This window comes from Miniopterus schreibersii (genome assembly GCF_964146895.1).
Source record: "Miniopterus schreibersii genome assembly, chromosome: 4".
Lineage (NCBI taxonomy): Eukaryota > Metazoa > Chordata > Mammalia > Chiroptera > Miniopteridae > Miniopterus > Miniopterus schreibersii.
Window position 1 is genome coordinate 73,075,495 of NC_138105.1, and position 22,525 is coordinate 73,098,019.

The 22,525-nt window shown below is 56.4% G+C and overlaps 2 protein-coding genes across 4 annotated transcripts in view; one reads left to right on the forward strand and one right to left on the reverse strand.

Moving 5' to 3' along the window:
• Positions 1-3,121: 3,121 nt before the first annotated feature.
• F2RL3 (F2R like thrombin or trypsin receptor 3) lies at positions 3,122-5,415 on the forward strand (the record flags this gene model as incomplete). Its single annotated transcript, XM_081136988.1, has 2 exons — positions 3,122-4,067; positions 4,334-5,415. The coding sequence occupies exons 1-2, from the start codon at positions 3,959-3,961 to the stop codon at positions 5,413-5,415; spliced, it is 1,191 nt and encodes a 396-aa protein (XP_080993114.1). The 5' UTR covers positions 3,122-3,958.
• A 10-nt stretch (positions 5,416-5,425) lies between these two features.
• CPAMD8 (C3 and PZP like alpha-2-macroglobulin domain containing 8) overlaps positions 5,426-22,525 on the reverse strand; it is a 57,886-nt gene continuing 40,786 nt past the window's right edge. Inside the window, exons 26-42 of one of the 3 annotated variants that reach the window (XM_081136987.1) lie at positions 21,901-22,077; positions 20,757-20,838; positions 19,329-19,485; positions 19,126-19,200; positions 18,154-18,319; positions 17,084-17,170; positions 16,858-16,994; positions 16,286-16,441; positions 16,138-16,200; positions 15,321-15,505; positions 13,725-13,812; positions 12,986-13,060; positions 12,135-12,240; positions 11,937-12,047; positions 11,105-11,314; positions 10,219-10,333; positions 5,426-7,977 (exon numbers count right to left, since the gene is read on the reverse strand). In XM_081136987.1, coding sequence (XP_080993113.1) covers positions 7,956-7,977; positions 10,219-10,333; positions 11,105-11,314; positions 11,937-12,047; positions 12,135-12,240; positions 12,986-13,060; positions 13,725-13,812; positions 15,321-15,505; positions 16,138-16,200; positions 16,286-16,441; positions 16,858-16,994; positions 17,084-17,170; positions 18,154-18,319; positions 19,126-19,200; positions 19,329-19,485; positions 20,757-20,838; positions 21,901-22,077 — 2,012 coding nt within the window. In that variant the 3' untranslated portion in view covers positions 5,426-7,955. Of the gene's footprint in view, positions 7,978-10,218; positions 10,334-11,104; positions 11,315-11,936; positions 12,048-12,134; positions 12,241-12,985; positions 13,061-13,724; positions 13,813-15,320; positions 15,506-16,137; positions 16,201-16,285; positions 16,442-16,857; positions 16,995-17,083; positions 17,171-18,153; positions 18,320-19,125; positions 19,201-19,328; positions 19,486-20,756; positions 20,839-21,900; positions 22,078-22,525 lie in introns of those variants that run through there. The other 2 variants (XM_081136985.1, XM_081136986.1) reach the window with 2 other exon arrangements.

The following is a 22,525-nucleotide window of genomic DNA, read 5'->3' on the forward strand; positions in this document are numbered from 1 at the left end:
CCGGGATTCCCACCCCGATGGACACCTCTATTAGTCCCTGCCCTCAGTGGCCTGTGACTGTGATGAGGTTCCTAAACAGTGACTCAAGAGAGGGTCTCCAGCTGGCCTGGAAGACGGCAGCTCCGTGGTTGGGAGGGAACAGGACCACTGCAGATGAAGACGGGGCCTGAGCGGAGGACCAGCCTGCCGCTTGGACTCCTCACCCAGGGAAGCACCATTAAAAGCCTGTTGTTCCAAGCCAGTCGCCCCGGCAATGAATTAGGCCAGTGACAGGTCAGCCCGAATTCATACAGCAGCCCTTCTTCCTCACTACCCTGAGCCTCCCTGCACCTCCGAGTGTAGGGAGGGGAGCTGCAGGACCAGATGGGCTGCCTGCCCCTCCCCGGTGTGGTGGAGAGGCAGTGGGGGTCAGGTGGGACCCAGTGAACTCTGTCATTAGAGGGGTGTTTGTCTTGCTGGCTATTTGTTAGGTACAACTAGCACTTTACACCTGATGTCCTGGCTGAGAATGAGTCTGATTGTTCTAAAAAGCAAGTTGACCTAGAGTTAGTCTCAGAAGGCCCCTGGTGGGGGTAGGACAGGTAGGGGTAGGAACTGCCTGGTAGGAGCCTGCAGGACTTGAGATGAGGTCTCTATGAATGAGGGCCTTAGAAATCCCAACTACACCTTGCCCAAGGTTCTCCAGCACCTTCGCCCTGAGTGTGGGAGCTCCAGGCCATGGTACAATTGAACAGACTCAGATTTGGGTTTCTGGGGAGGAAGCACAGGGCATCTGGAGTTGGGAGGGCCAGACTTCAAACCCTGGCACCAAGCAAGGCAGATCATAGCCCCTTCTTCTTGGGCCACTCCAGTGGGTTAATGTCCCTGCTCACAGGCCGAGGCCTAGCCTAGGATGAGGGGAGGTATAGGCACATATGAGTGCCCATCTGGCTTCAAAATACAACATAAAGTAAACACAACTTCACCCTGGCTGGTTTTCTCAGTGGTTAGAGTGTTGGCCTGTGGACTGAAGGGTCCCAGGTTCGATTCCAGCCAAGGGCACATACCTCAGTTACAGGCTTAATCCCCGGCACCTGTCGAGGTGCATGAAGGAGGCAACCAATGGATGTGTCTCACATCTGTTTCTCTCTCCCCCACTCTCTCTGAAAAGCAATGGAAAAAATATCCTCTGGTGAGGACTTTGTTTTTTTTTAAATATATCTTTATTGATTTCAGAGAGGGGAAGGGAGAGGGAAAGAGAGAGACAGAAACATCAATGATGAGTCATTGATAGGCTGCTTCCTGCACACCCCCTACTGGGTGTCGAGCCCCAACCTGGGCATGTGCCCTGACCAGGAATTGAGCCATAATCTGGATCCTAGGTCAATGCTCAACCGCTGAGCCATGCCTGCTGGGCTCCAGTGAGTATTTGAAAAAAAAAGAAAAGAAAACACAACTTCCACAAAGATGGCCACCCCGAGAAGTGTTGCTTTGGAAGGACTTACAGAGCACCCATCTTCTGCAGGCAGTGAGGTGAGGGAGGGGCCGTGGGGAGAATTGCCTTCCAGAGTTCCTGGCAGGGCTGAGGGTGAAAAAACCCAGGACTAGTGACTGAGCTGGGCCTGTTTGTCACTTTATTCATCATTTAAGAAGTTTTAAATTGGGCTAAAATACACTTAACAAAATTTACCACATTAACCATTTAAGTGCACCATTCAGCGGCATCAAGTGCGTTCACATTGTGCAGCCATCACACCCTTCATCTCCAGAACTTCCTCCTCTTCCCAAACAGAAACTCTGTCCCATTAAACACCAGCACCCCATGCCCCTCCCCCAGCCCCTGGCACCCGCCATTCTACTTTCCGTCTCTATGGATCTGACTTGGGACCTCATGTAAGTGGAATCACACAGTATTTGCCTTTTGTGTCTGGCTTATTTCACTCAGCATAACATCCTCAAGGTTCATCCATGTAGCATGTGTCAGAATTCCCTTCCTTTTTGAAGCTACCTTTCTGCTTTTTAAAAAATAGAAGTCTATGGAAAGTGACACATACACAGAAAATTCCAGTAGTACAAAGAAGCACACGGAGAAAAGTAGGGGCCCAAGTCCCTCTCCCCAAAGGCAGCAGCCCGAGTGTCCCCAGGGGAAGTATCTCTGCATAGCTTGTCACCCAGTTGGGACAGGAAAGCAGTCCGTACCTCTGCCTGCCCTGTCTTGGGTCCCTTTGTTCTGCTGGCACAGAGTTGTCTTCATGGTGGGGGGGATGTCAATGGGCAACCCCCCGCCCCGTATTGCTGGTAATATCTATCCCCTGTACAGATGCCTTCCTGCACATGTGCGTCCTTCGCCATAAATTCCTAGACGCGGAACTCCTGAGTCAAACTGCCCTCCTTGGGGGTTCCAATCTGCCCTGTCCCAGTGTCCCCAGTCCCCAGCATCTCCTGCACAAGTTTCCTAGAGGGTGGCAGGGGGTCCCCAGCCTGGTTTTCCTGTGCTGAGGGCATCATCGGTTGTGCATTGCCCAGAGACATAGGCATGGGCTGAACTTGTTACTGGTGGAAACTGCTCAGAGATGGGCTCCTGGCTGAAACCCTATGCCCCAGCAAGAGTGCTTTAGGCCTCGGTCCCCCTCACCCCTGGGCTGGGGCCAGGGACCTCAACATCTCAGCCTCTGGCCACACTGTCCAAACTGCTCAGTCACTTCCTGCTGGTCCCTGTGTCCCTGAGTGTGACTAGATTAGGGCTTGCTGCACCAAGATACACCACATCTGACCCCCTTTCCCACCCCTAGTTCATTTTTTCTTCCTTGACCCCCACCGCCTCCTTAGGGTCCTCCTGCTCCCAGTCACAGGCCCCCCACCATCATGGCCCAGTACTGACCACACAGGGCTGAGCCCCCCCCCAGTTCACGGCTCCTCAGGGCAGGAATGTTGGAGGCTTCTCTAGGCCCTGGAAGGGAATGGGGGGGCGGGGTTATGTGCAGGAGAGAGGAGTACCTCCTCTCTGAACCTCAGTTTCTTCATCTGCATAGTGGGGCCCCCATCAGAATGTAGGAATGTGGAAGGGTCAGAGGAAGGTCAGCCCCTGGGAGGTGGTTCAGGTGGCCTTCCGACCTGGGCTGGCCTGGCTGCCTCCCTTGGGCTCATGCGTGGATGTGACCATCTCTCCCAGTCATATTTGGGGCCCCAGGCTGAGGTGGGGCCAGGGCAGGAACAGAAGGCACTTTGAGAACCGAGGATAGACATCTCCCAGAGAAAGCTGTGCCAGGCTCCCCTCAGATATTCAGGGCAGCACGTGGTCAGTGTCAGAGGTTCTGGCTAAGGCTCATACCTCCTCAGCTATCCCCAACAGACCCAACTCACAAGGTGCCTTCCTGTCTCTGCACCTCACTTTGTGCCTGCCCAAGGGGTCTTGCTGGGGCGTAGGTGAGGCAGTGAGAAGGCGGGGCAGCCCTCATAGAGGACCCGGGGGTTGGATGCATGTGCAAGAGGGAGGGGGATTTACCTTCTCTAACTTATGACCTAGAAGGCAGGACTCTAGTCTTGCCCACCAGAGAAAGACAAGAGGTTTCAGGAAGGGCCAAGAGCTCCTGTTGGGGGATGTGACCTGGAGAACTGGGCTGCTGTGAGAACTGGAGCTGTGACTGTCTAGCAGGAAGTTTCCACTTGGCCTACAGAGGCTTCCTGGGCAGGACAGGGGCTGGTGGGGGTGCTGCAGCCTGAGACTTCCTCCCCATCTTACTGGCCCAGCACTTGTACCCCGTGAGGCACCTCTGCCAGACAAAGTGGCCCCAGCCACCAGGCCACCTTAGGTCATCTGTGGGCCTCTCACAGGCTGGCTGGGGGCAGGGGCTAGTTTATCTCACTGGGCCTGTCTACTCCGCCTGTACTCAGGAAGCTGGGGGTGGGGGTCCAGCAGATAGGAAGCCCAAGGCCAGTTGGCTGAAGTCCAGAGTAGCTGGCACCCAGCCCCAATAGCATGTGGGCACTCCTGCTGCTGTGGCCCCTGGCACTGGGATTCAGCCGTGAAGGTGGCAGCCAGACACCCAGTGTCTACGATGAAAGCGAGAGCACAGGAGGAGAAGATGGTGAGTGATCCCAGGTGCTGCCTTGGTACTAGGAGGGCATTATAGATGGGCAGGAGGACACGGGGGGCTGGGGGGCCCTCCAGCCTAGCCCTGAGCCCAGTGAATGGGGGTTTCCATGTCCAACTCTGTTCGACCAACCTGGGGGTTCCTGAGAACTGGGGCCTGGACTGCAGCCCCTGGGGGCCACCATCCAGCAGGAGGGCTAGTTGAAGGGCGGGGGATGATGCCTGGGTTCTCAGCACCTCCATCCCTCTTCCCTCCCCCAGATGGCATGCTGGGACCTTGGAACAAGCCCCAGGGGGCAACAGCTTGCCCCCTGGAGCTTGAAGGCCGCCCTCGCAGCTTCCCCGGCTGGCCCTGTGCCAACAACAGCAACATCCTGGAGCTTTGGGACACCTCTCGGGCGCTGCTGCTAGGCTGGGTGCCCACAAGGCTGGTGCCCGCTCTTTACGGGCTGGCCCTGGTGGTGGGGCTGCCTGCCAATGGCCTGGCACTGTGGGTGCTTGCCACGCGAGTACCTCGGCTGCCATCCACGGTGATGCTCATGAACCTGGCGGCTGCCGACCTGCTGCTGGCCCTGGCCTTGCCACCCCGCATCGCCTACCATCTTTGGGGCCAGCACTGGCCCTTTGGGGAGGCCGCCTGCCGTCTGGACACAGCCGCACTCTATGGCCACATGTACTGCTCGGTGCTACTGCTGGCTGCCATCAGCCTGGACCGCTACCTGGCCGTGGTACACCCGCTGCGGGCCCGCGCACTGCGAGGCCAGCGCCTGGCCACTGGGCTTTGTGTTGTGGCCTGGCTGGTGGCGGCCACCCTGGCGCTGCCCCTGGGACTACAGCAGCAGACCTTCCGGCTGTCACACTCGGATCATTTGCTGTGCCACGACGTGCTGCCCATGGGCACCCAGGCCTCCTACTGGCGGCCCACCTTCATCTGCCTGGCGGTGTTCGGCTGCCTCCTGCCCCTCCTGGCCATGCTGCTCTGCTGCGGGGCCACCCTGTGTTCACTGGCTGCCGGCGGCCGGCGCTACAGCCACGCGCTCAGGCTGACTGCGCTGGTGCTGGCCTCCGCCCTGGCCTTCTTCCTGCCCAGCAACGTGCTGCTGCTGCTGCACTACTCAGATCCGGGCCTGGGGGCCTGGGGGAATCTGTACGCTGCCTACGTGCCCAGCCTGGCCCTCAGCACCCTCAACAGCTGCGTGGATCCCTTTGTCTACTACTACGTGTCGACCGAATTCAGGGAAAAGGTGCGGGAGGGGATACTCCACTGGGTGCCTAGTTCCACCGTGGCCTCCAGGGAGGAGGGGAGCCCAGGGACGGGAACCAGGTTTTCATCGCTTGTGTGACAGCCCCTCAGGAGGCAGGTCAACGAAGAGGGGTTGTACTGGGTTGAATAGGGTCTCCCCCCAAATTCATGTCCACCAGGAACCTCTAGTGAGCTTGTTTTTAAATAGCGTCTTTGCAGGTGTAATTAGTTAAAATGAGGTCACACCTGGGTAGGGTTGGCCCTAAGCCTTATATGACTGATGTCCTTATAAGAGAGAGACACAGCAGGGGAAGAAGGCCATGTGACCATGGAGTCAGAGATCGCAGCCTCAAGCTAAGAACACCAAGGGTTGCTGGCAGCCTCCAGAAGCCAGGAGAGCAGCCTGGGGGGGGACGACTTTCCCTTAGGCCCTCCAGAAGGACCCAACCTTGCCAACACCCTGATATTAGACTTCTGGCCTCCAGAATTGAGACAATAAATTTCTGTTGTTTTACGTCACCTGGCTTGTGGTACTTGGTTACAGCAGCCCCAGGGAACCAAGACAGAAGTTAAATGCAGATTCCCAAGCCCAGCTAGCTCCCTCATGTCCAAGGTGGGGATGTGACAAGGGTAATGTTGCCCTGGACCTGCTGGAGAACCCCGCCCAGGGGAAGGTTCAGGCCCTCCCACCCCCTGGTGGCCCAGGCAGTGGGAATCTAGTTAGGGGTTCTTGTTCTCAGAAGCCCAGCTTCTGGCTCCAGGGTGTCTTCTGAGCAATCACTGTGGAAACCCCGGCTCTGCTCCCCAAAGCCTCATGCAACCCATCATTAGGAGCCACAGGGCTCAGTCTCCTGCTGTCCCCTGGTTGCAAGGTGTCACCTCTTCCCTTTAACCTGACTTCCAATTTCTCTTCTCATTTGATGTTAATTCCCCACTAAAGGGAGAATGCTGTGCCTGGGGCAGGCGCCTTCAGTCTCTGACCCCCACCCCAGCTGTTTACAGCCTATTCTGAAATGAGTGAGAGGAGGACACCAGGTGGAGAAAGGCAGCTGCCACTCTCCCCCTCCTCTTAGGAGAGCAGCGTGGGTTGTCAAGAGCCGTTAAGCCATCAACTGTGGGGTCAGCAAACTTCCTAAGGCAGAGTTGGAGTGGGGGTCATTCCTGGATTCACACTGAGCCTATGTCTCTGGTCTGGGGAAAAATGAGCTGGTGAGGGAGCAGCCCAGGGACACACACACACACACACCTGGGGAAGTGTAAGATCAGCAAAGTGTTTCAATGCCAGTAGCCTGGTGTGTACTAGTTTTCTAAGATGTTACCACTAGGGGAATCTGGGTGGAGGTACTAGGAACTCTCTGTATTGGTGTAATTTCTTACAAATACATGGGAACCTAATTATCTTGGGGCGCACGTGTGCAACACCCTCCTCCCCACCCTGCTCTGAAAGGCTGGGCAGTTGATGAAGGAACAGAGGCCTGGGGGCCAGATGGGAACTGGGGCTTTAGCTTTTGGGGATGCTCCCCGAAGGCCAAAACCTGCCAGTGACTCTGTGGAAATGAGCTTTTATTATACCAGCAGCCTCTAGTGATTGGAATACAGGGCTTTGGCCAGTGAACTGTCCCTTGTAGACTGGCAGGGGTCAGGGGCATGGGAAACTGCTGGTGCTGCACAACGGTTACCTCATGGGTCGGGGCAGCCACCTCAGGTCCTGGAGGGGTCTCTGTGCTGCTCTGAATGTTGGTCTGAAATAAATACCACATGGGGGTGGGGGTGGAGTGGGGAGACAGGCGGATGTGAGAGGTTTACAGAAATGAATCAGACCACAGCTGGAGAGTCCTGGCAGGAAGGCAGGTCTGAGCGTGAGGCTTCAGTGGGTTGTGGAGCTGGGTCACCCTCCCTTCCCTGGGGCTTCAGAGGGGAATGGTCCTCCAGGTGGGGTGCCAGGGAACCTGGGGTTCAGGGGATGAGGCTTTGACAGCAGTAAGATCCAGATGCATCTGCCCAGGACTAAACAGGCACCCCTGGGGCAGGACTGGGGCACAGTGTGTGGAGACTGCAACAGTCCTGGCACAATTCCAGGTCTGGGGAGGTGCTCAGTGGCCGGGGTTTCCCAAAGGGAGGCTGGGGCTTTGCATTTTGGAGAAAGGCAGCCTGTTTCATTTTGAAGTTGCTGATGAGGGCATGGATGCTACGTCCTTGATTTGTCCAGAGTTGTGTCTTCTCAGAAATAGCCCTTAGACCATGAGTTCTTCCCAGAAACACCCCTTCTCCCCAGAGCAGAATGTCCAGCTGAGGGAACTGCTCTGGTCCGCAGAAAAGGAATGCCCCGCCCCGGATGGAGGCTGGGGTGCCTAGCGCTCCGGCTGCAGCTGGGGAGTTGGTGGGGGCAATGGGTCTCCAGTCACCCCCACAAATGCCTTCCCTCCTGTGGAGGTGGGGGTTGGCCCCCAGGAGGCCAGTCATCCATGGGGCAGGTCAGGACTCTGTGGTTCTGTTTATAGGGTTCATTTGGAGGTGGGGGCCGCCTGGGGCGGGGTCCACCAGCCCACCAGGCAATCAAGGGAGCTCCGCAGTCAGTGGCCTCCTTCCTGGGGAGCAGACGGGAACAGGAAGCAGCCAGATCCGGACCTGCTCTGAGCGTTAGGAAGAGAAGCCACTCTGACTGGTGGGGAGAGAAGATGAAAGACTGTGTGGGCTGCCAGGTCTTGAGGGGCCCTGTGTGCTCCTCCCTGACCTGGCCTCCACGTGGCTCAGCCCAGCTGCCCCCCCACTGAGACAGCAGAACCTCACCTAGGGGGCCCGAGCCCCTCAGGCCCCTGCCCACTCCTACTGGGCCACAATGATTGGACAGGGCAATCACCAAATCGAAAAACTATCTGAGGACTTCAACTCAGCTGTGAAAAGGGAGGAACTGTTGATACACCCAATCACACGACAGAGCAAAAGGGAACTCTGCTGAGTAAGAAAGCCAATCTCGAAAGGTTGCATATTCTAGAGTTCCGTTGGCATAGCATCCTTAAATGACAAACTTACAGGGAGAACCAATGAGTGGCTGAGGAGGGGAGGTGGTGGCAGTGGTGAGGGTGGTTATAAAACAGCAGCAATAGGGATCCCTGAGGTGTCGAGCTGTTGTGTGTCTTGACTGGGGTCATGGTTACACAAATCTATACGTAAGGAAAACTTGCGGTCTCAATTGCAAATGAGCGCATGTGAAAGTGGTGACGTAGGAATAAGATGGGTGGACTGGCCCTGGCCAGGTGGCAACCAAAAGGTTGCGGGTTCGATTCCCAGTCAGGGCACATATCTAGGTTGTGAGTTCGAACCCCAGGAGGCAACCAATCCATGTTTCTCTCGCACATCGATGTTTCTTTCCTTCACCCTCTCCCCCTTTCTCTCAAAATCAATAAAAACATTAAAAAAAAAAAGTTTAACAACCCCCCCCAAAACAAAAACAAAAGCAGACCCCTTAGAAGGCACTGGAGAGAGCTGGCAGCTACCAAAGAGGGTGCCAACACTTGGGAGCATTTAAAGCTGCACTAATGACAATTACAGCAATGAAGGGGGGGGGGAGTAAGGACAAAAAATGGGGAGACACAGCTTCAAGGGTGGTATATTTTTGGTGAAGTGGTACAATTCACCCCAAGTAGACTGAAAAATTTAAGGATATATATTGTAATCCCCAGAGCTACCACGAAAAAGATAAGGTTAAAAGGACACTAGCTAAATTAAAATGGGACTCTAAAAAAATATATTCAATTAATCCCAAATAGAATATGAAGGGAGAAACAGATGGGGCAAAACAAAAATATTCCAACAGTAGCCCTAAACCCAGCCTTTTCAATAATTATATTAAATACAGGTGGGATGACGAACACCTGAAGCTCTGGGACTTTGGTGGGTGCTGATGGAAAAACATTCTTGCTGGGTTTACTGAGGAGGGTTGGAAGCAGCCTTTGACACTGGCATGGGGGTGGCTAAGATCCTCTTTGAGGGAGTCAGGGCTCAGAGGACAGAGCCTGAGGCCTGCTGGTACAGCCAGCCCCAAGGACCTGACACATAGCTGAGCTGATAAATCAACCTATTGCTATACGTCTTGAGTTGAGTTTGCTGTTAACTTACAGCCAAAAGATAGGCCCCTTCCAGGGAGTCTGCTCGCCCCACAAGGCTCTCGGGTCTGACCACTTCCACTGGGTTGACAAAGATTCTCTCCCTGACCAAACTCCTCTCAGGCTCCTCTGGGCCTTTTCAACTAGGTCTCTAGTTTTGGACTGCTGTGTTCATCTTGGTGCGGTCCAACTGGAAGAAGCCGCCAAATCGGTTTAGCCAGAGTCCCCACCCTACATAATTGATCACTTTCGTACCCAATCAGGATCCTGCCCTGCCCCCCATCTACCATCTGCCCCCCAGGGGATAATGTCTGATCACCCAGCTTGCCCTCAGCAAAAATCCTGTCAGGTTGGTTTAGTCAGGTTCCCCCTTACCCCTGACATTTCATCTTCGTAATTTTCCACCCACCGCTGCCCTGCTCCTTGGCCATAAATCCCCACTTCTTGTATTTGGAGTTGGGTCCAATCTCTCTCCCCACTGCAAGACTCCCTCCACCTAATAATCCTTCCTTGAATAGCGCTTTCTTTGTGTCCTGAGTATTTTCTTGAACAGTGGTCCCGAGCCCAGTGGGTCTCAGGGACAGGTCTGTCCTGGGGTCTAGTCCTCCAGAGGGCTCACACAGCCTCATCCTGCAAGACGGGCTGTTCTCTGATGTGTGTTAGATGGATGTGGGTGGGGGAGATGGGATCCTCACTTTGTCCTGGAGACCCAGAACGCTGACCCCTCCGTTGTCACTCCTACTTTCTGCCTGGGTCCAGGGCTAGTGGAAGAGGTTGGGGGCAGACCCAGCTCTCACCTGTCCTCTGCCTCCCCCTCCAAGTCCATGGCCTCATGGCTGACTGACAGGTGCCCAGAGTCCAGGGGGACCGGGTCATAGTTGTAGTTATAAGCAGAGGCTGGCGTCGGCTGCTCTGGAAAGAAGGGGGACTTAGTAGGTAAAGGGTGCTGGAGGGGGAGGACTTGATGGTACACAGCCCAGAGGGACCAAGGAGAGGAGGTGTATGGCCCAGAGCAACAGAGAGGACATGAGAGGTCATGAGAGAGCGGAAGGATACAGAGGTCAGAGGTGGGGAGATGCAGAAAGGCTCAAAGTTGGGGTGGGGGTGGCAGGAGATTTAACACGACTGAGAAGGGGATGCAGAGAGACCCATAGGCTAAGAAGCTGAGATGGGGGAGGACAGGAAGCCAAAGGAGCAGAGAGATGGAGACTGGGTGGTAGACAAAGCCACAAATAAATGGGAAAGTTGGAGGGAGGTGGGAGAGCCTGGTTCAGCAGGGGGAGGAGAGACACAGACCCATGCGGTGGGGAGGGGCAGGAAGCGAGGGACAGAGTTGGAAGCAGCGAAATGGAGAGAGAGAAAAATAAGTGGGAAGAGAGATGGGGGGGGGGCGAGAGTTGGGCAGGCAGGAACCAGGAGTTGGGAAAGAGGCCCTCGCCAGGGACATGGAAGCAGGGGCTGCTCAGCCAGGCGGTGACCAGAAGGGAAGGGGAGGAAAGGGGAGGGGAGGGCAGGGAATTGGAGAGGGTGGGTGATGCAGGACAGGATGGAGAGGTGATGGGGAAGAAGGGGAAGTGCTGGGGAGGAGGTGATGGAGAGATGAGAGCCCTGATAGAGAAGGTGGGGTGAGGCACTCCAGGGCAAGGTAAGGATCCCCGAGGCCAGGCGCGTGTGGGTCCTCACCAAGGGAGCAGCGGCCAGGGGGCGCGGGCTCCAACCTCACGCCCCTGTGGCAAGCGGCCTCCTGCAGGCGGCAGGCACTGGTGTAGACCACGCCGTCGGAGCCGCACACCGGGTCCCCGCTGGCGCCACAATCTCCCGCGCAGTCGCAGCGCTTGATTGCTGCCCCTTCCTCCGGGTCAGCCACAGGGCCCCTCTCGCCAGGGGACCAGCCTGGGGAATGCGGCAAAGTCGGCAGAACCCAGGGGACCCCATTCCCACAAGGTCTGCGTGTCCCACTGTGTCTGGATCTGGGACAGGTCCCTGAGGGCCCAGGACCGCCCTTCCCTAAGTGTGGGCACCGGTGCACTACCTTTACGGGAGGCTCTGAGCCTTGACCTAGTGTAATTACTTTCAAGTATTTGCATAGTACTTACTGAAATAAACTTTAAATTAAAAAAATTTAAATTAAAAGTATTTCAAGAAGTTTGGAAAATAAAAGGCCACGGGATCCCCAGCCCCACCCAGACCTTTACTGCGGCCACCCCCTGCACTCATGGGGAGGGCCCATTGTCCCCACACTCTCAGGATTGTGGAAGAGGGGGAGGCAAGGGCTCTCCTCCGAGCCTGGGTCTCATACACAGCCAACCCCCACCCCCCACACCCCAGGTCCCCACGCCCCCACCCCACCCAGCCCTGCCCCTTAGCACAAAACGCAGGCCTTTGACCATGGCTCCGTCCTCCTGCCTTACCATGCTGACCTCTCCTCTGCCAGGCCAGCCCGCTCAGATCTCAGCTCCAAGGAGACAGCCCTCCCTGGTGCACGGGGAGTGGGGCAGTGGCCACGCACACTCACCAGGACCCTGGGCCACAGAGCGCTCCACTTCGTTGCACGTGGGTCCTGCGCACAGCTCCCGGGCAAGCGGGCTGTGCGCACTGACATTATAGAAGCGTGTGGCCTCAAAGGCTGCGGGGCGAGGGGGACTGGTGACAATGTGATAGGGTGACAGGGTGAGGGGCCGAGCTGGGGTGCAGGAGGGCGGCGCGGACCTACCAGGCTCGTAGTAATCGTACACCGAGATGGGCAACGCAGACGTCCTGCCCACCACATGCTCTCGGAGCGCCCGGAACTGCACACAAGTCAGGCACCGGCTGGAGATCTGCAGGGCAGCGGGCAGCTCAGGCTCTGGTGGCTCCACTAGGCCCAGGGCCTGAGCTCAGGCCTCCATGCTCTTTGATTCCCCAAACTGTGGGCCCAGACTAGCTGATTTTGGGGTACACAGGAGGGGTGAAACACAGAAACTCAGTCCCATTTCAGTTCTGTGGGTCCTTTCATCCCACCTGCAAATAAGTCTCAGCTGGCCTTTCAACTCACCCAGTCCTGCAGCAGGGTCCCTCCTTCACTCTGTGTGTGTTACATTTAGTTCATTCACAATGTTGAGTAACCATCACCTCTGTCTAGTTCCAGAACATTTCATCACCCTAAAGGAGACCCTGTCTCCATTAACAGTCACTCTCCATTCCTCCCTTCCCTATCCCCTCCCCCATCCCTTGGCAACCACCAAATCTCCTTTCTGTCTATGGATTTGCCTGTTCTGGACATTTCATATAAATGGCATCACATACTACGTGGTCTTTTGTGTCTGGCCTCTCAGCACATTTTTGAGGTTCATCCACATTGCAGCGTGTGTCAGTACTTCACTCCTTTTTATGGCTGAATACTATATTCCACCACCACCCCCAACTTTTTCCATAGAAACCAGCTGGCTGGGGCACACCAACATCAGCTATGCTGGAATTTACTCTCCCAGTTTAGTTGAAGGAACCATACTGGGCCATGACCGCTGTGCCCTCACCAATATGGGTGCTGAGGAGGCCCCTGCCCACCACCCTGGATGGCAATACCTCATCAAAGTAGAAGAGAACTCTGCGTCCAGCCACCTCGTACCTCTTCAGTGCCACATGCTGGTCAAGGAGCAGCTGGTGAGGTAGCCAGAGGTTAGGTTCCCAGCCCCTCTGCCTGCAATGCTTGCTTCCTCCCCAGTCTCTTTGTCCCCCGCCACACACACTAGTCAGTGAGAGGAAGGCCCAGGGGAGCTGAGGCCCCAAAGGCTGGAAGGGTTTGCTCACTGTCATCAACAAGTCCCCATAGGCAGGGTCCAGGGATGATAATCAGCGCTCCCAGGCCCTGCCAGCTCCCTAGCCCAGATCCTCTGTGCTGGTCTCCTCCTCCCCATGGTTCTCCTTCCAGTCCCCTTGATCACCCTCTCCCCACACTGTAGACATCCTTAGACCCAGGCAAGACAGCCCCCCACTCTGTGCACCTCCCCCTTCCCCCACAAAAGGGGACATGAAACTAGTCTCTCTTAAAACAAGTCTGCTGAAGCCCTCTACTGCATGGACGGCCCAGTGGGAGACTCACCTTACAGGAGAACCCCCCCACACCTCCACACCCCCTTACACCCCAACCCCCGGCTCCTCAGCAGGTAGCCAGCCCAACAGCACCAACTTTGCCCAGAAAGGGAAAACAAACAAACAAACAAAAAGGTTTGTTTTTGTTTTACTAAGTTCTGGGAATTGACACTCTGGGCAGGCCCGCCAGCCGGAGACCCTACCTGGCCTCTGCCTGCCAGCGCCGCCCTACCTGCTCCAGGCTCTCCGTGTCCGCCCGGAAGCCCGACAGCAGGGGCACCTCCAGGACAGCCATGTTGGAGGAGCCTGCATGCAGCCACCTTCCAAGAAGAGAACAGGCCTCAAACTCAAGTCCCAGGTGGAGTTCACGGCCGCCTCTGCCCCGCCCCCCCACGGTTGACATCCTGCCCTGGGCCTCACTGGCAGGCTATCTGCACACAGTTTGCTGGGTCCTCGGTCAGCCCATTTCACAGCTGAGACTGAGGCCATAAGGAGAGGGCCTTGCTGAGGGTTCTGGGCCTGACTCAGACCTATGGACTCTGGGCTGAGTTTTGTCCGGAACGCCACACTGTGCCCCTAGCACGGGCAGCCAGGTGACTAGGGAAACCTAGTCACTCCCCAGTGCCAGACCTCAGTTTCCCCTTCTTTGACATGGAGTGTGGTAATTGGCCTCTGGGGCCTGCTACATGCCAGGTGTTGGTGTTGGTGTTGGTGATGGGAGGGAGGCTGACATTCAGAGAGAAACCTGCAGATTGTGGGCCCGAGAGGACAGGGTAGCCGCAGCCCTGGGGTGGGCAGGGGAGGCTTCCTGAGGCTTGAGGCCTGAGCGAGCCCATACCCAGATGGCACACACAGTGGGTTCTTTCTAACACCAACAGGCTGAGGGCCAAGGTCAGGGCAGGTGCTTAGAAGGGCTGTGGTTGCTATGGCAACCACCCACATTTAGGCTCCCAAATCATTGTCATGGCAATAAGCATCCTCATAAGCAGCAGCATGTGCCCCTCCTAAGGAACCATGGTGGCACAGCCCTGGGGTCACCCTTGGGAAACCTAGAGGCTGGAGATGGTTGGTGCATCCTGCAGGGGCCACAAGCAGTCATCCCCACCGGCTGCTGTCCCTGGGGTCTGCTCCATCCATTCAGAAGCCTCCATTTCCTTCACTCATTTCAAAAACCATCTGTAGTGTAAGTGACTAACATTAAGCTTTCTGATTGTGATGTAAGAGGGTGACATTATACTTTTGATCGTGGAGGCATCTATTTCAAAGGCATTGCTCTCGAATAAACTTTTGCCAGTTATATGACATAGCTACTGATAAACAACTAGGTAAGGAGCCAAGCCACCCCCACCCAAGAAGGTCCCCTTTCAGAAACGCTCTGGGTGAGCTGGAAAACTGACTGCTTGAGTAACCCCAATTCTCCCTTCCTGCACCCTAATTCCCACTTATATTTTAAATTCACCAATAAAGAGTGAACCCGCAAAACCCTAGGCACCCCACCCAACAAAAGCAGAGCCCCAGGTCCGTGCTTTCTCTCTCTCTGTCCTCACAGTTCTGCTGTGTGGCCCAGGCATGCCATGTATCCTCTAAGACCTGTAAGCAATGAACCTTGTTTTTTTGTTCCCTGACAGTTGTAACTGAGGTGCATCCTACAATCACAAAAAGAACCACAGGGCCAGTGCAACCACAGCATTGGCGCCTGTCGGAGGAAATGTCTGTGGGGCTGGCAGCAAGTGGCTAGGGGCCCAAGTGAGCATCCCAGGTGCTTGTAACCAATACCATCACTATTGATAGGCTGGGACTGACACAAGCACAGGGCAGATGGCCTTACCTGGTGCACACCTCCAGGGTCACCTGGTACTCCTGGGAATGCAGGTCAGCTGCTGGGTCATCATCATCAGCTGAGGATGCTGGTGCTGGGTGCTGGGACCGCTCAGCCTCGGGCTCCTGGACACTCACGAACAGCTGGAAAGACGGCTTGGCCACAGGGTCTGGCACATTGTAGGTGACATCAATCTGGGGTGGGTGGGAGGACCAAGTCTTAGGGGCTCTGGGGGCTGTGGGTGGGGGGAGGCAAGGCAGGAGCAGGTAGAAGATGGCCAGAATGATGATGACAGTGCCATCAGCAACAGTTCCAAGGACTGCTGTTATTCCACTTAGCCTTGAAACGGCCAGAGCTGTTTAGATAGACCACCATCCCATTTTTACACATCTCAAGCCCAGGTCTATCTACCTCCAGGACTCTCTCTCCTACCCACCATGCCATCTGAGTTCCCATTTTAGAGATGGGAAGGCTGAGGCTGCGAAGGTCTCCAGGCAGACTTGCCCTCTCACCATTCTCCAGAGCTTGTGAGGCTGTCCTGCCCCACCCCAGAGCTCAACTAAACCTCAGGACCTAGTGATAGAGGGAGGACCATGTGGAAGCCAGTGAAATGGATCTTCCTGGAAGAACCCCACACACAAGGGGACACGAGGTCACATTCACTGGGCTCTGCCTTGGTCAGGCTGGGCTGCTGACAGTCTGTCTTGGGGTCTCTCAAGCATACATATCCACCCTGAATGCTGAGCTCAGAGCCCCCGCCCACCCACCCCTCCTGGGGTCCAGGGGTCCATATGCCACTGTGAGCCCACTCTCCCTGAAGCCTCACCTGCATCAGGCAGCAGCCTTCACCCTTGGCACTCACAAACAGCCCTGTGGGGAGGCTTGGGATCTGGGGAGAGAAGACGCCGTGATCGCCTGCAGACACACATGGGTGGACAGCAGCTGCCCCCACCCCCAGCCCTGAGAACACTCACTACTGCTGTCTGCAGAACCTTCTGATTGGCCCTGTGCAGCTCGAAGGTCTCCTGGTAGTCTAGGTTGGTGGAGGCCAGTGAGATGGTGAGGTTGACGCTACCAGCGTAGGACAAGATGGCATACTCTGACAAGGCCTGCAGAGCCATGCAGGTGTCCTGGGGACAGAAGGGGAGGATGCTCTCAGTGCCAGGACAAGGTTGGCTAGCAGTCCCTCTACTCCCCCTCCCGGGAGGTCTGGCCCAAATCAGGGGCACCATGGACCCTCTCTGGAAGCCAGGGATCCATGCGCCTGGAATGGAGAAAGGATCCAGTGCGGGCACCCATGGACCTGGGGCCCCAGACAGTGGGCAGGCATCTCCATGGAGGCTGGGACTGGATCCCTGGTCCCAGAGCCAAGTACATTTGTCCCTCAGGCCTCCTCTTGGACTCCATGTCCCCAGGGGCTGCAGGCAAGGGGCCTTCCTGGGACTTGAAGCACCAGTGGCTTCCTGGCCAGCTCTGAGCCCTGAGCCTGGGTGGTAGTGACCTGGCCTGGACCTAAGCCCCTTTCCTCTGGCCCTGCCCAGCTCGCCTGAGTGGAAGAGAAGCCCCCGAGTGCATTCCGCTGCTGGGACAGCCACTTCACCACAGGCAGGGCCATGGCCACATCGCCCAGGAGGGTGTAGGTCAGCAGGGCGTAGGCTGTCATTTCCACGTCCGCTGAGACCACTGCAACAGAAGAGGTGGGTGGGGCCCTTTTGACTCCAGGACCCAAAACCCAGCACCAAGGCAGGCAGTGGGGGAAGGGCTGGCAGTACCTGCCCGTGAGATTCCATCACTGAAGCCCAGGAAGGCGTCCTTGTCCCGGTCCTGGGAACCCATCAGGCTCCAGTGGGTGACCCCATCTGCAAGGCCAGGACAGGGCAGAGACCACACCCCATTGTGTTCAGCCTGGCATCCCATGGTGTGCACCAGACCACGTGGTCTCAAAGACTGGAACCCAGTGGCAGGAGGGTGCCAGGCAGAGATGGCTGGGACAGGAAAAGCCTTGGGGCTGTCTCAGATCTGCAACTATGTGACAGACCCAGCCCTTCCTATACCCCTGGCAGACATCACTAATCAATGGTCTCTCCTTTGGCTAAGCCCTGATGTGTCCCTAGGTGTCCCCACTCAGCACCCATGGAGTCATTCCCCCCTTGCAAAGACTCACATGAGCTGTAAAAGGCCCTCAAACCCTGAGAGAACCAGCCACTCCCCCTCCCTGTCCTGAGCATTTAGTCCCAAATAGATAGCAACATCCAGTTGGTTGGTTTCAGAGTCTTGCTTTCTAACGTTTCCCCCCTTTTCGGGTGATGTCTTAAGCAGAAAAGCCAGAATGGAAGCTCAGCCCCAGTGCAGCTGCAGGGAATATGGGGGGAAGCGGGGGAGGGGGGGGCAGGGGAGGGGATTCAGTTTGGGGCATTCAGAGAAGTCACAGCTCAGTGACTGGCACTCCCTGAACACAAGGAGCAGTCCTTTTGTAGTTGGGGAGACAGATACCCTGAAGACAGAAAGGCTGCCTGAAGCTCACCCAGTGATGGACCAGTAGCAGCCCTCCCCTGCCTCCCAGCACCCTGCCAGGGGTGATTTAAGGAAGCCTGGGGGACCCTGAGCAGTGTCCTCCCTCATGGGGGGAGATGAGTGTTCCCTATTTCATGGGGGAAGAAAGTGATGGCTCAAACCACATCATCAAATGAAGCCACTAGGAGATGCAATAATGAATGAATAATATAATAAACAAAATAAGATGCCTCCTTACACTCTGTATGTGCTCATGAACTGTTCCCTGGGGCCATCGTGGGTGGGCCCCACACTGGGGCCACTGGGGTGGCAGGTGGAAGACACCTACCCTGAGTGATGGCCAGGCTGCGGAGCTTCCGCTGGGCCATGGGGGCTGCGGGGCTGCGGAGCAGGGTCAGCGCGTAGGCAGTCAGGGCACTGATGTAGGGGTCCAAGGCCAAGGCTATTCTGGACTCCAGGAAGTGCTGCGCTCTGGCAATGGCACCCCTCTCCTCCTGTGGGATGGGTGGAAAGTGGAGCCCTGGGAGACCAATCTGCCCTCACCCCCCCCCCACCTGCATGCCAGGGGAGAGTGCTGGACGGCTCACAGCCCCTTGCTTTGCATCCTTCTGGGGCTCCCATTGCCTGCAGCCCAGGTTTTCAAAACCCCATCCCCTTTCTTTTATGTTGGTGCCAGTTTTGTCCAAATGAAGTCTGAACACAGCAGATCGACCCAGAGAAGCTCTAAGAAAACAGACAGAGCCCTGACCACCCCCCCACACACCTCACTTCATCACCAAGCTGGCCTCTACGACCCCCTACTCGGGCTTTTCTCATCTTCAAGGCCTCGAATCAATTGTTGCCTCCTCCAGAGAGTCTACCAACCCTGATCACACTCACCCCTACCCCAATGTGAGCTGTTGGAGGACAGAAACCCAATTTATTGTCCAATGATGGGCTAAGTTCAGAGAAATTGGCCACTAATAATGGTTAGTGGAAAAATGAGTGAGTAGAAGCACTAATGAATTTAGCAAATGAGCGATGGTGTTCCTGTGGGCACTGGTGGACCAAGTGAAGATGACTCTGCTTTAGTATCCTGAAGATCGCAGAAAGCAGGCCCTCCCAACGCTTTCCATCTTTAGACCAGGAAAAAGCATGGGGACTGCTACAAAGTGTGGTGTGGAGATGTACTATGTCCCTCCTGGGGCTTGTGCCAGGAATGACACAGCAGGGGAGCCAGACCCCAGGCTGGCCCACACAGGCCTGCAGGGGAAACCACTCACTCATTCCTTCTGCCTGATGTCTCAGGCCCCGAGCTCACCTCCGAGGCCACATCTGTCTCCAGAAGTGCAGCCACCACGTAGGCCGTCAGCGGGACTGAGCCATGGATCCCACCCTGCAAGAGGGTTCTTGGGCTTCACCCCGAGCCAGAGGGGACAGCTCCAGCAGCACAGGCCCCAGGAAGCACCAGGAGCAGGCAAGGCAGGGCCAAGGCATCGCAAGGAGGCCCGAGAGGCAGCTCACCTGGATGTCCTTGTTCAGAATCCTGCCTATGGCTGGGAAGGAGCCATCCGCCTGCTGCTGCCGAACGATCCAGCCCTTGGCGGCTGCCAGCTCCCGTGGATCAATGAAGATGAAGCTTCGCGCCTGGGCAAAGGACTTCAGGACAAAGGCTGTGAGCCTGAAACAGGACCAGAAGGGCCTCCCATGTGCCCCCTGAGGGACTGTGGCATTCTCTTTGAATTACCCTGAGCTTCCACTGCCTCATCTGTTAGACAAGTGAGTCCAGTCTGCCCTTCTAGGGTGGTTGGGAGCACTCAGTGGAAGTATGTGGGCACCCAGCTGGCCCAATGATGGAGCCTAGTCTCCTTGCCAGACCCTCCCACCTCAGCAGCACCCAGGTCTGCTCCTTGTCTGGCTTCTGGGTGTCATGACCACAACGGAGCTGGTCTTGTTCACACCACGTGTGTGTCCACAGTGGGAGGTGTGTAATGAGTCACAGTGCACTATTCTGACCGGCGGAGGGGCTGGGGGCTGGGGGCTGAAGAATGAATCAATGGCTTTGGCCACCCAGGGGCAGGCCTCTGCTTTCCAGGGTGTTACTGGGGCCTTGCATCAAGGGCTACCAGCAGGATGGGGCCCTGGGACCAAAACGGGGAGACTGGGCAGGTCACCAAGCTTGGGCCCCTCTGGAGCCAAGTGAGCGACACTGTGCACCGAAGGGCTCAGCCAGGTGCATCCCCACTGCCCCAGTCCCAGGCACTGTGGTTGTGCAGTGGACACTGTTGGCTTAAGGACAGGGCAGTCTCCACACTCATAGCTGCTGCCAGTGCCCTCAGATTGGCACTTTGGGAAAAGGAAGGCCCCTGGGGACAGTTGGGGGTGCCCTACAGTCTCGTAAGCCCCAAAGTGGCTGAGGCAAATCCACGATGATGCCACGAACCGCCATGGTCCAAGGATCCCAGAGACCAAGACCCAGGTTTGCCTAGCCCCTCACTGGGCTCTCCCTGCCCTGGTCACTCTAAAAGTCAGAGGGAGCCACTTGCAAGGGAAACCGGATGCCAGGCCACTCCTCCCAAACACCCTGACCCAGGCTTCTCCCAGCGCGTCCCTTCCTGCTCAGAGTCACCCCCATTCTCAGGGCTAGTGGACCCTAAGGAGGCCTAGAGTGCCCAGGACCTATTCCCAAGAGCCTGGAGAACAGGGGTTCGGTCCTCAGGGGCTGCGGCAACAGTGGAAAGAGTAACAGTAACCATCACCCTGCCCACACACACCTAGGGCCAGGCAGAGCCTCCTGCATTCATCCTCTAAACTCTGGGACTAGGACCACACTGTCTCCATTTCCCGGGCAGGCTCCTTGTCACCCTAGGGAGCAGGCCCCAAGTCCTGTGGACATGAGGCCATGGCTGTACCTAGAGGAGTCACTGTGGCAGTGCTGGGAGTGGGACTCACCACATGCTTCCTGATGCGTCCCGTTCCCCGAAAGCGCTGTAGGAGCCATCCTGGTGTTTGTAGGTCAGCTGCCGCTGGTAGCCTGTGGGGTAAGCAGAAGTGACAGCATCCTGCTGAATGGCCCGGGCCGGGCTGGCTAATGTCTTACCCCAAGACTGACAACAATGCCACAGCCACATCTGGGATCCTTGAAACTGCCCCGTCATGTCACATCAGGAGTGGCCGAAACCTCTGCTTTATCCCTCTGTTTCCCTGACATACCTCTGTGACTCCTGGTCACACACTGGCCCTCAGTCCTGCCTGGTAGACAGCATTTCACTGACCCAGGGGTGGGGGCTGCTGCACTCAATGGAGCCGAGGCTTGGTGTACTAGGAGAACAGAAGGTGCCAGCGTGGCCGAGCAGGGGAGCAACGGGGGACGGGGGTGAGGGAGGGAAGTGAGGCAACTACTGGGGCCTCCAAGCTGGGCGTTTGGTCTTATTGGAAGGGCAGCAGGGGGCATGGGCTCTGTGAGCCTCAAGAGTGGCTATGAACTGAACAGATCCTGAGACCCAGAAATTCTACTCCAGCAATATTCAGATTTATCTTTACCTAGCCCACGAACAGGACAAATTGTGGCAGCACCATTCTAAAAGCCCTGAACTGGAAACTGCTCCAGCGCCAGACAACAGGCAGGCTGACTGTGGTCCCTCTACACAGCAACAGGAGGCGAAAGGACCACAGCCGCCCCGGCTGGCTGGGCGAATCTTACGCACACAGTGCAGGGTGGGCACGTGCCATGGACGCCGTGGGAGAGAGCGCCGAGAGCAGCAAAGCTAGTCTGTGCTGAGGCAGGAAAGTAAACCCAGATTCAACGCCGACAGGGAGGTTATAGGACACTTTTTAAATATTCTAAATGTTTTCAAGGATATTACATTGTTCTTATTGTTAAAAAAAAAATCTACATTTTTAAAAGATGCTGCTCCTTTCCCCATGGCTGATTACCAGCACTCAGGTGTGGATGCCAGGCTCCTGCTGACAGTGCCCAGATCAGGCCACCCAGAGTGGCCTCAGTCACCCACTTCCTTCCCTCCACCTCATCCATTGTGCCTGGCGTGTGGGCCGCCCCCAGCAGTCACGGCTGCCTTCCTCCCCACACCCTTACCTTGTACCAGGTAATCGGTGGTCTCCCTCTCCACCTCAGGGCTGAGCTGCTGGGTTTTCTGAAGATACTTCAGGACATAGACATTGGGAGCAAAGTGGATCATGTTTTGCTCTCCGCAGCCAAAGGGCAGCCGCAGGAGGCTGCTGAGGTGGTTCAGGGTGGGTCCCATGACGTCTCCTGATGAGAAGGAAAAGAGGGCTGGGCTGGAGGCTGGCCTTGCCCAGTATCCTGGCTGTGTTAGGGACAGCTTTCCACGGAGGTGGGAGCCTACCTGTGGCCTAACACTGGCTACCCCCACCTCTGACTGCTTGTGCTGCCCTTTGAAACTGGACTGCATCAGGTCCACTCAGCCCATCTGGTCTCGCAGCTCTGGTGGCCACCTCCCTCTGTGCTCCTTAGTTTTATTTTTAATTTATTTTTTTATTGATAGATTTTAGAGAGGAAGGGGGAGGGAAGGGGAGAGGGCGGGGGGAAGACACAGAGAGAGAGAGAGAGAGAGAAAGAGAGAGGGGGAGAGAGAGAGAGAGAAAGAGAGAGGGGGAGAGAGAGAGATGTGAGAAACATTGATCAGTTGGGAACCTGTAGCCTGGGTGTATGCCCTGACTGGGAATTGAACCTGAGACCT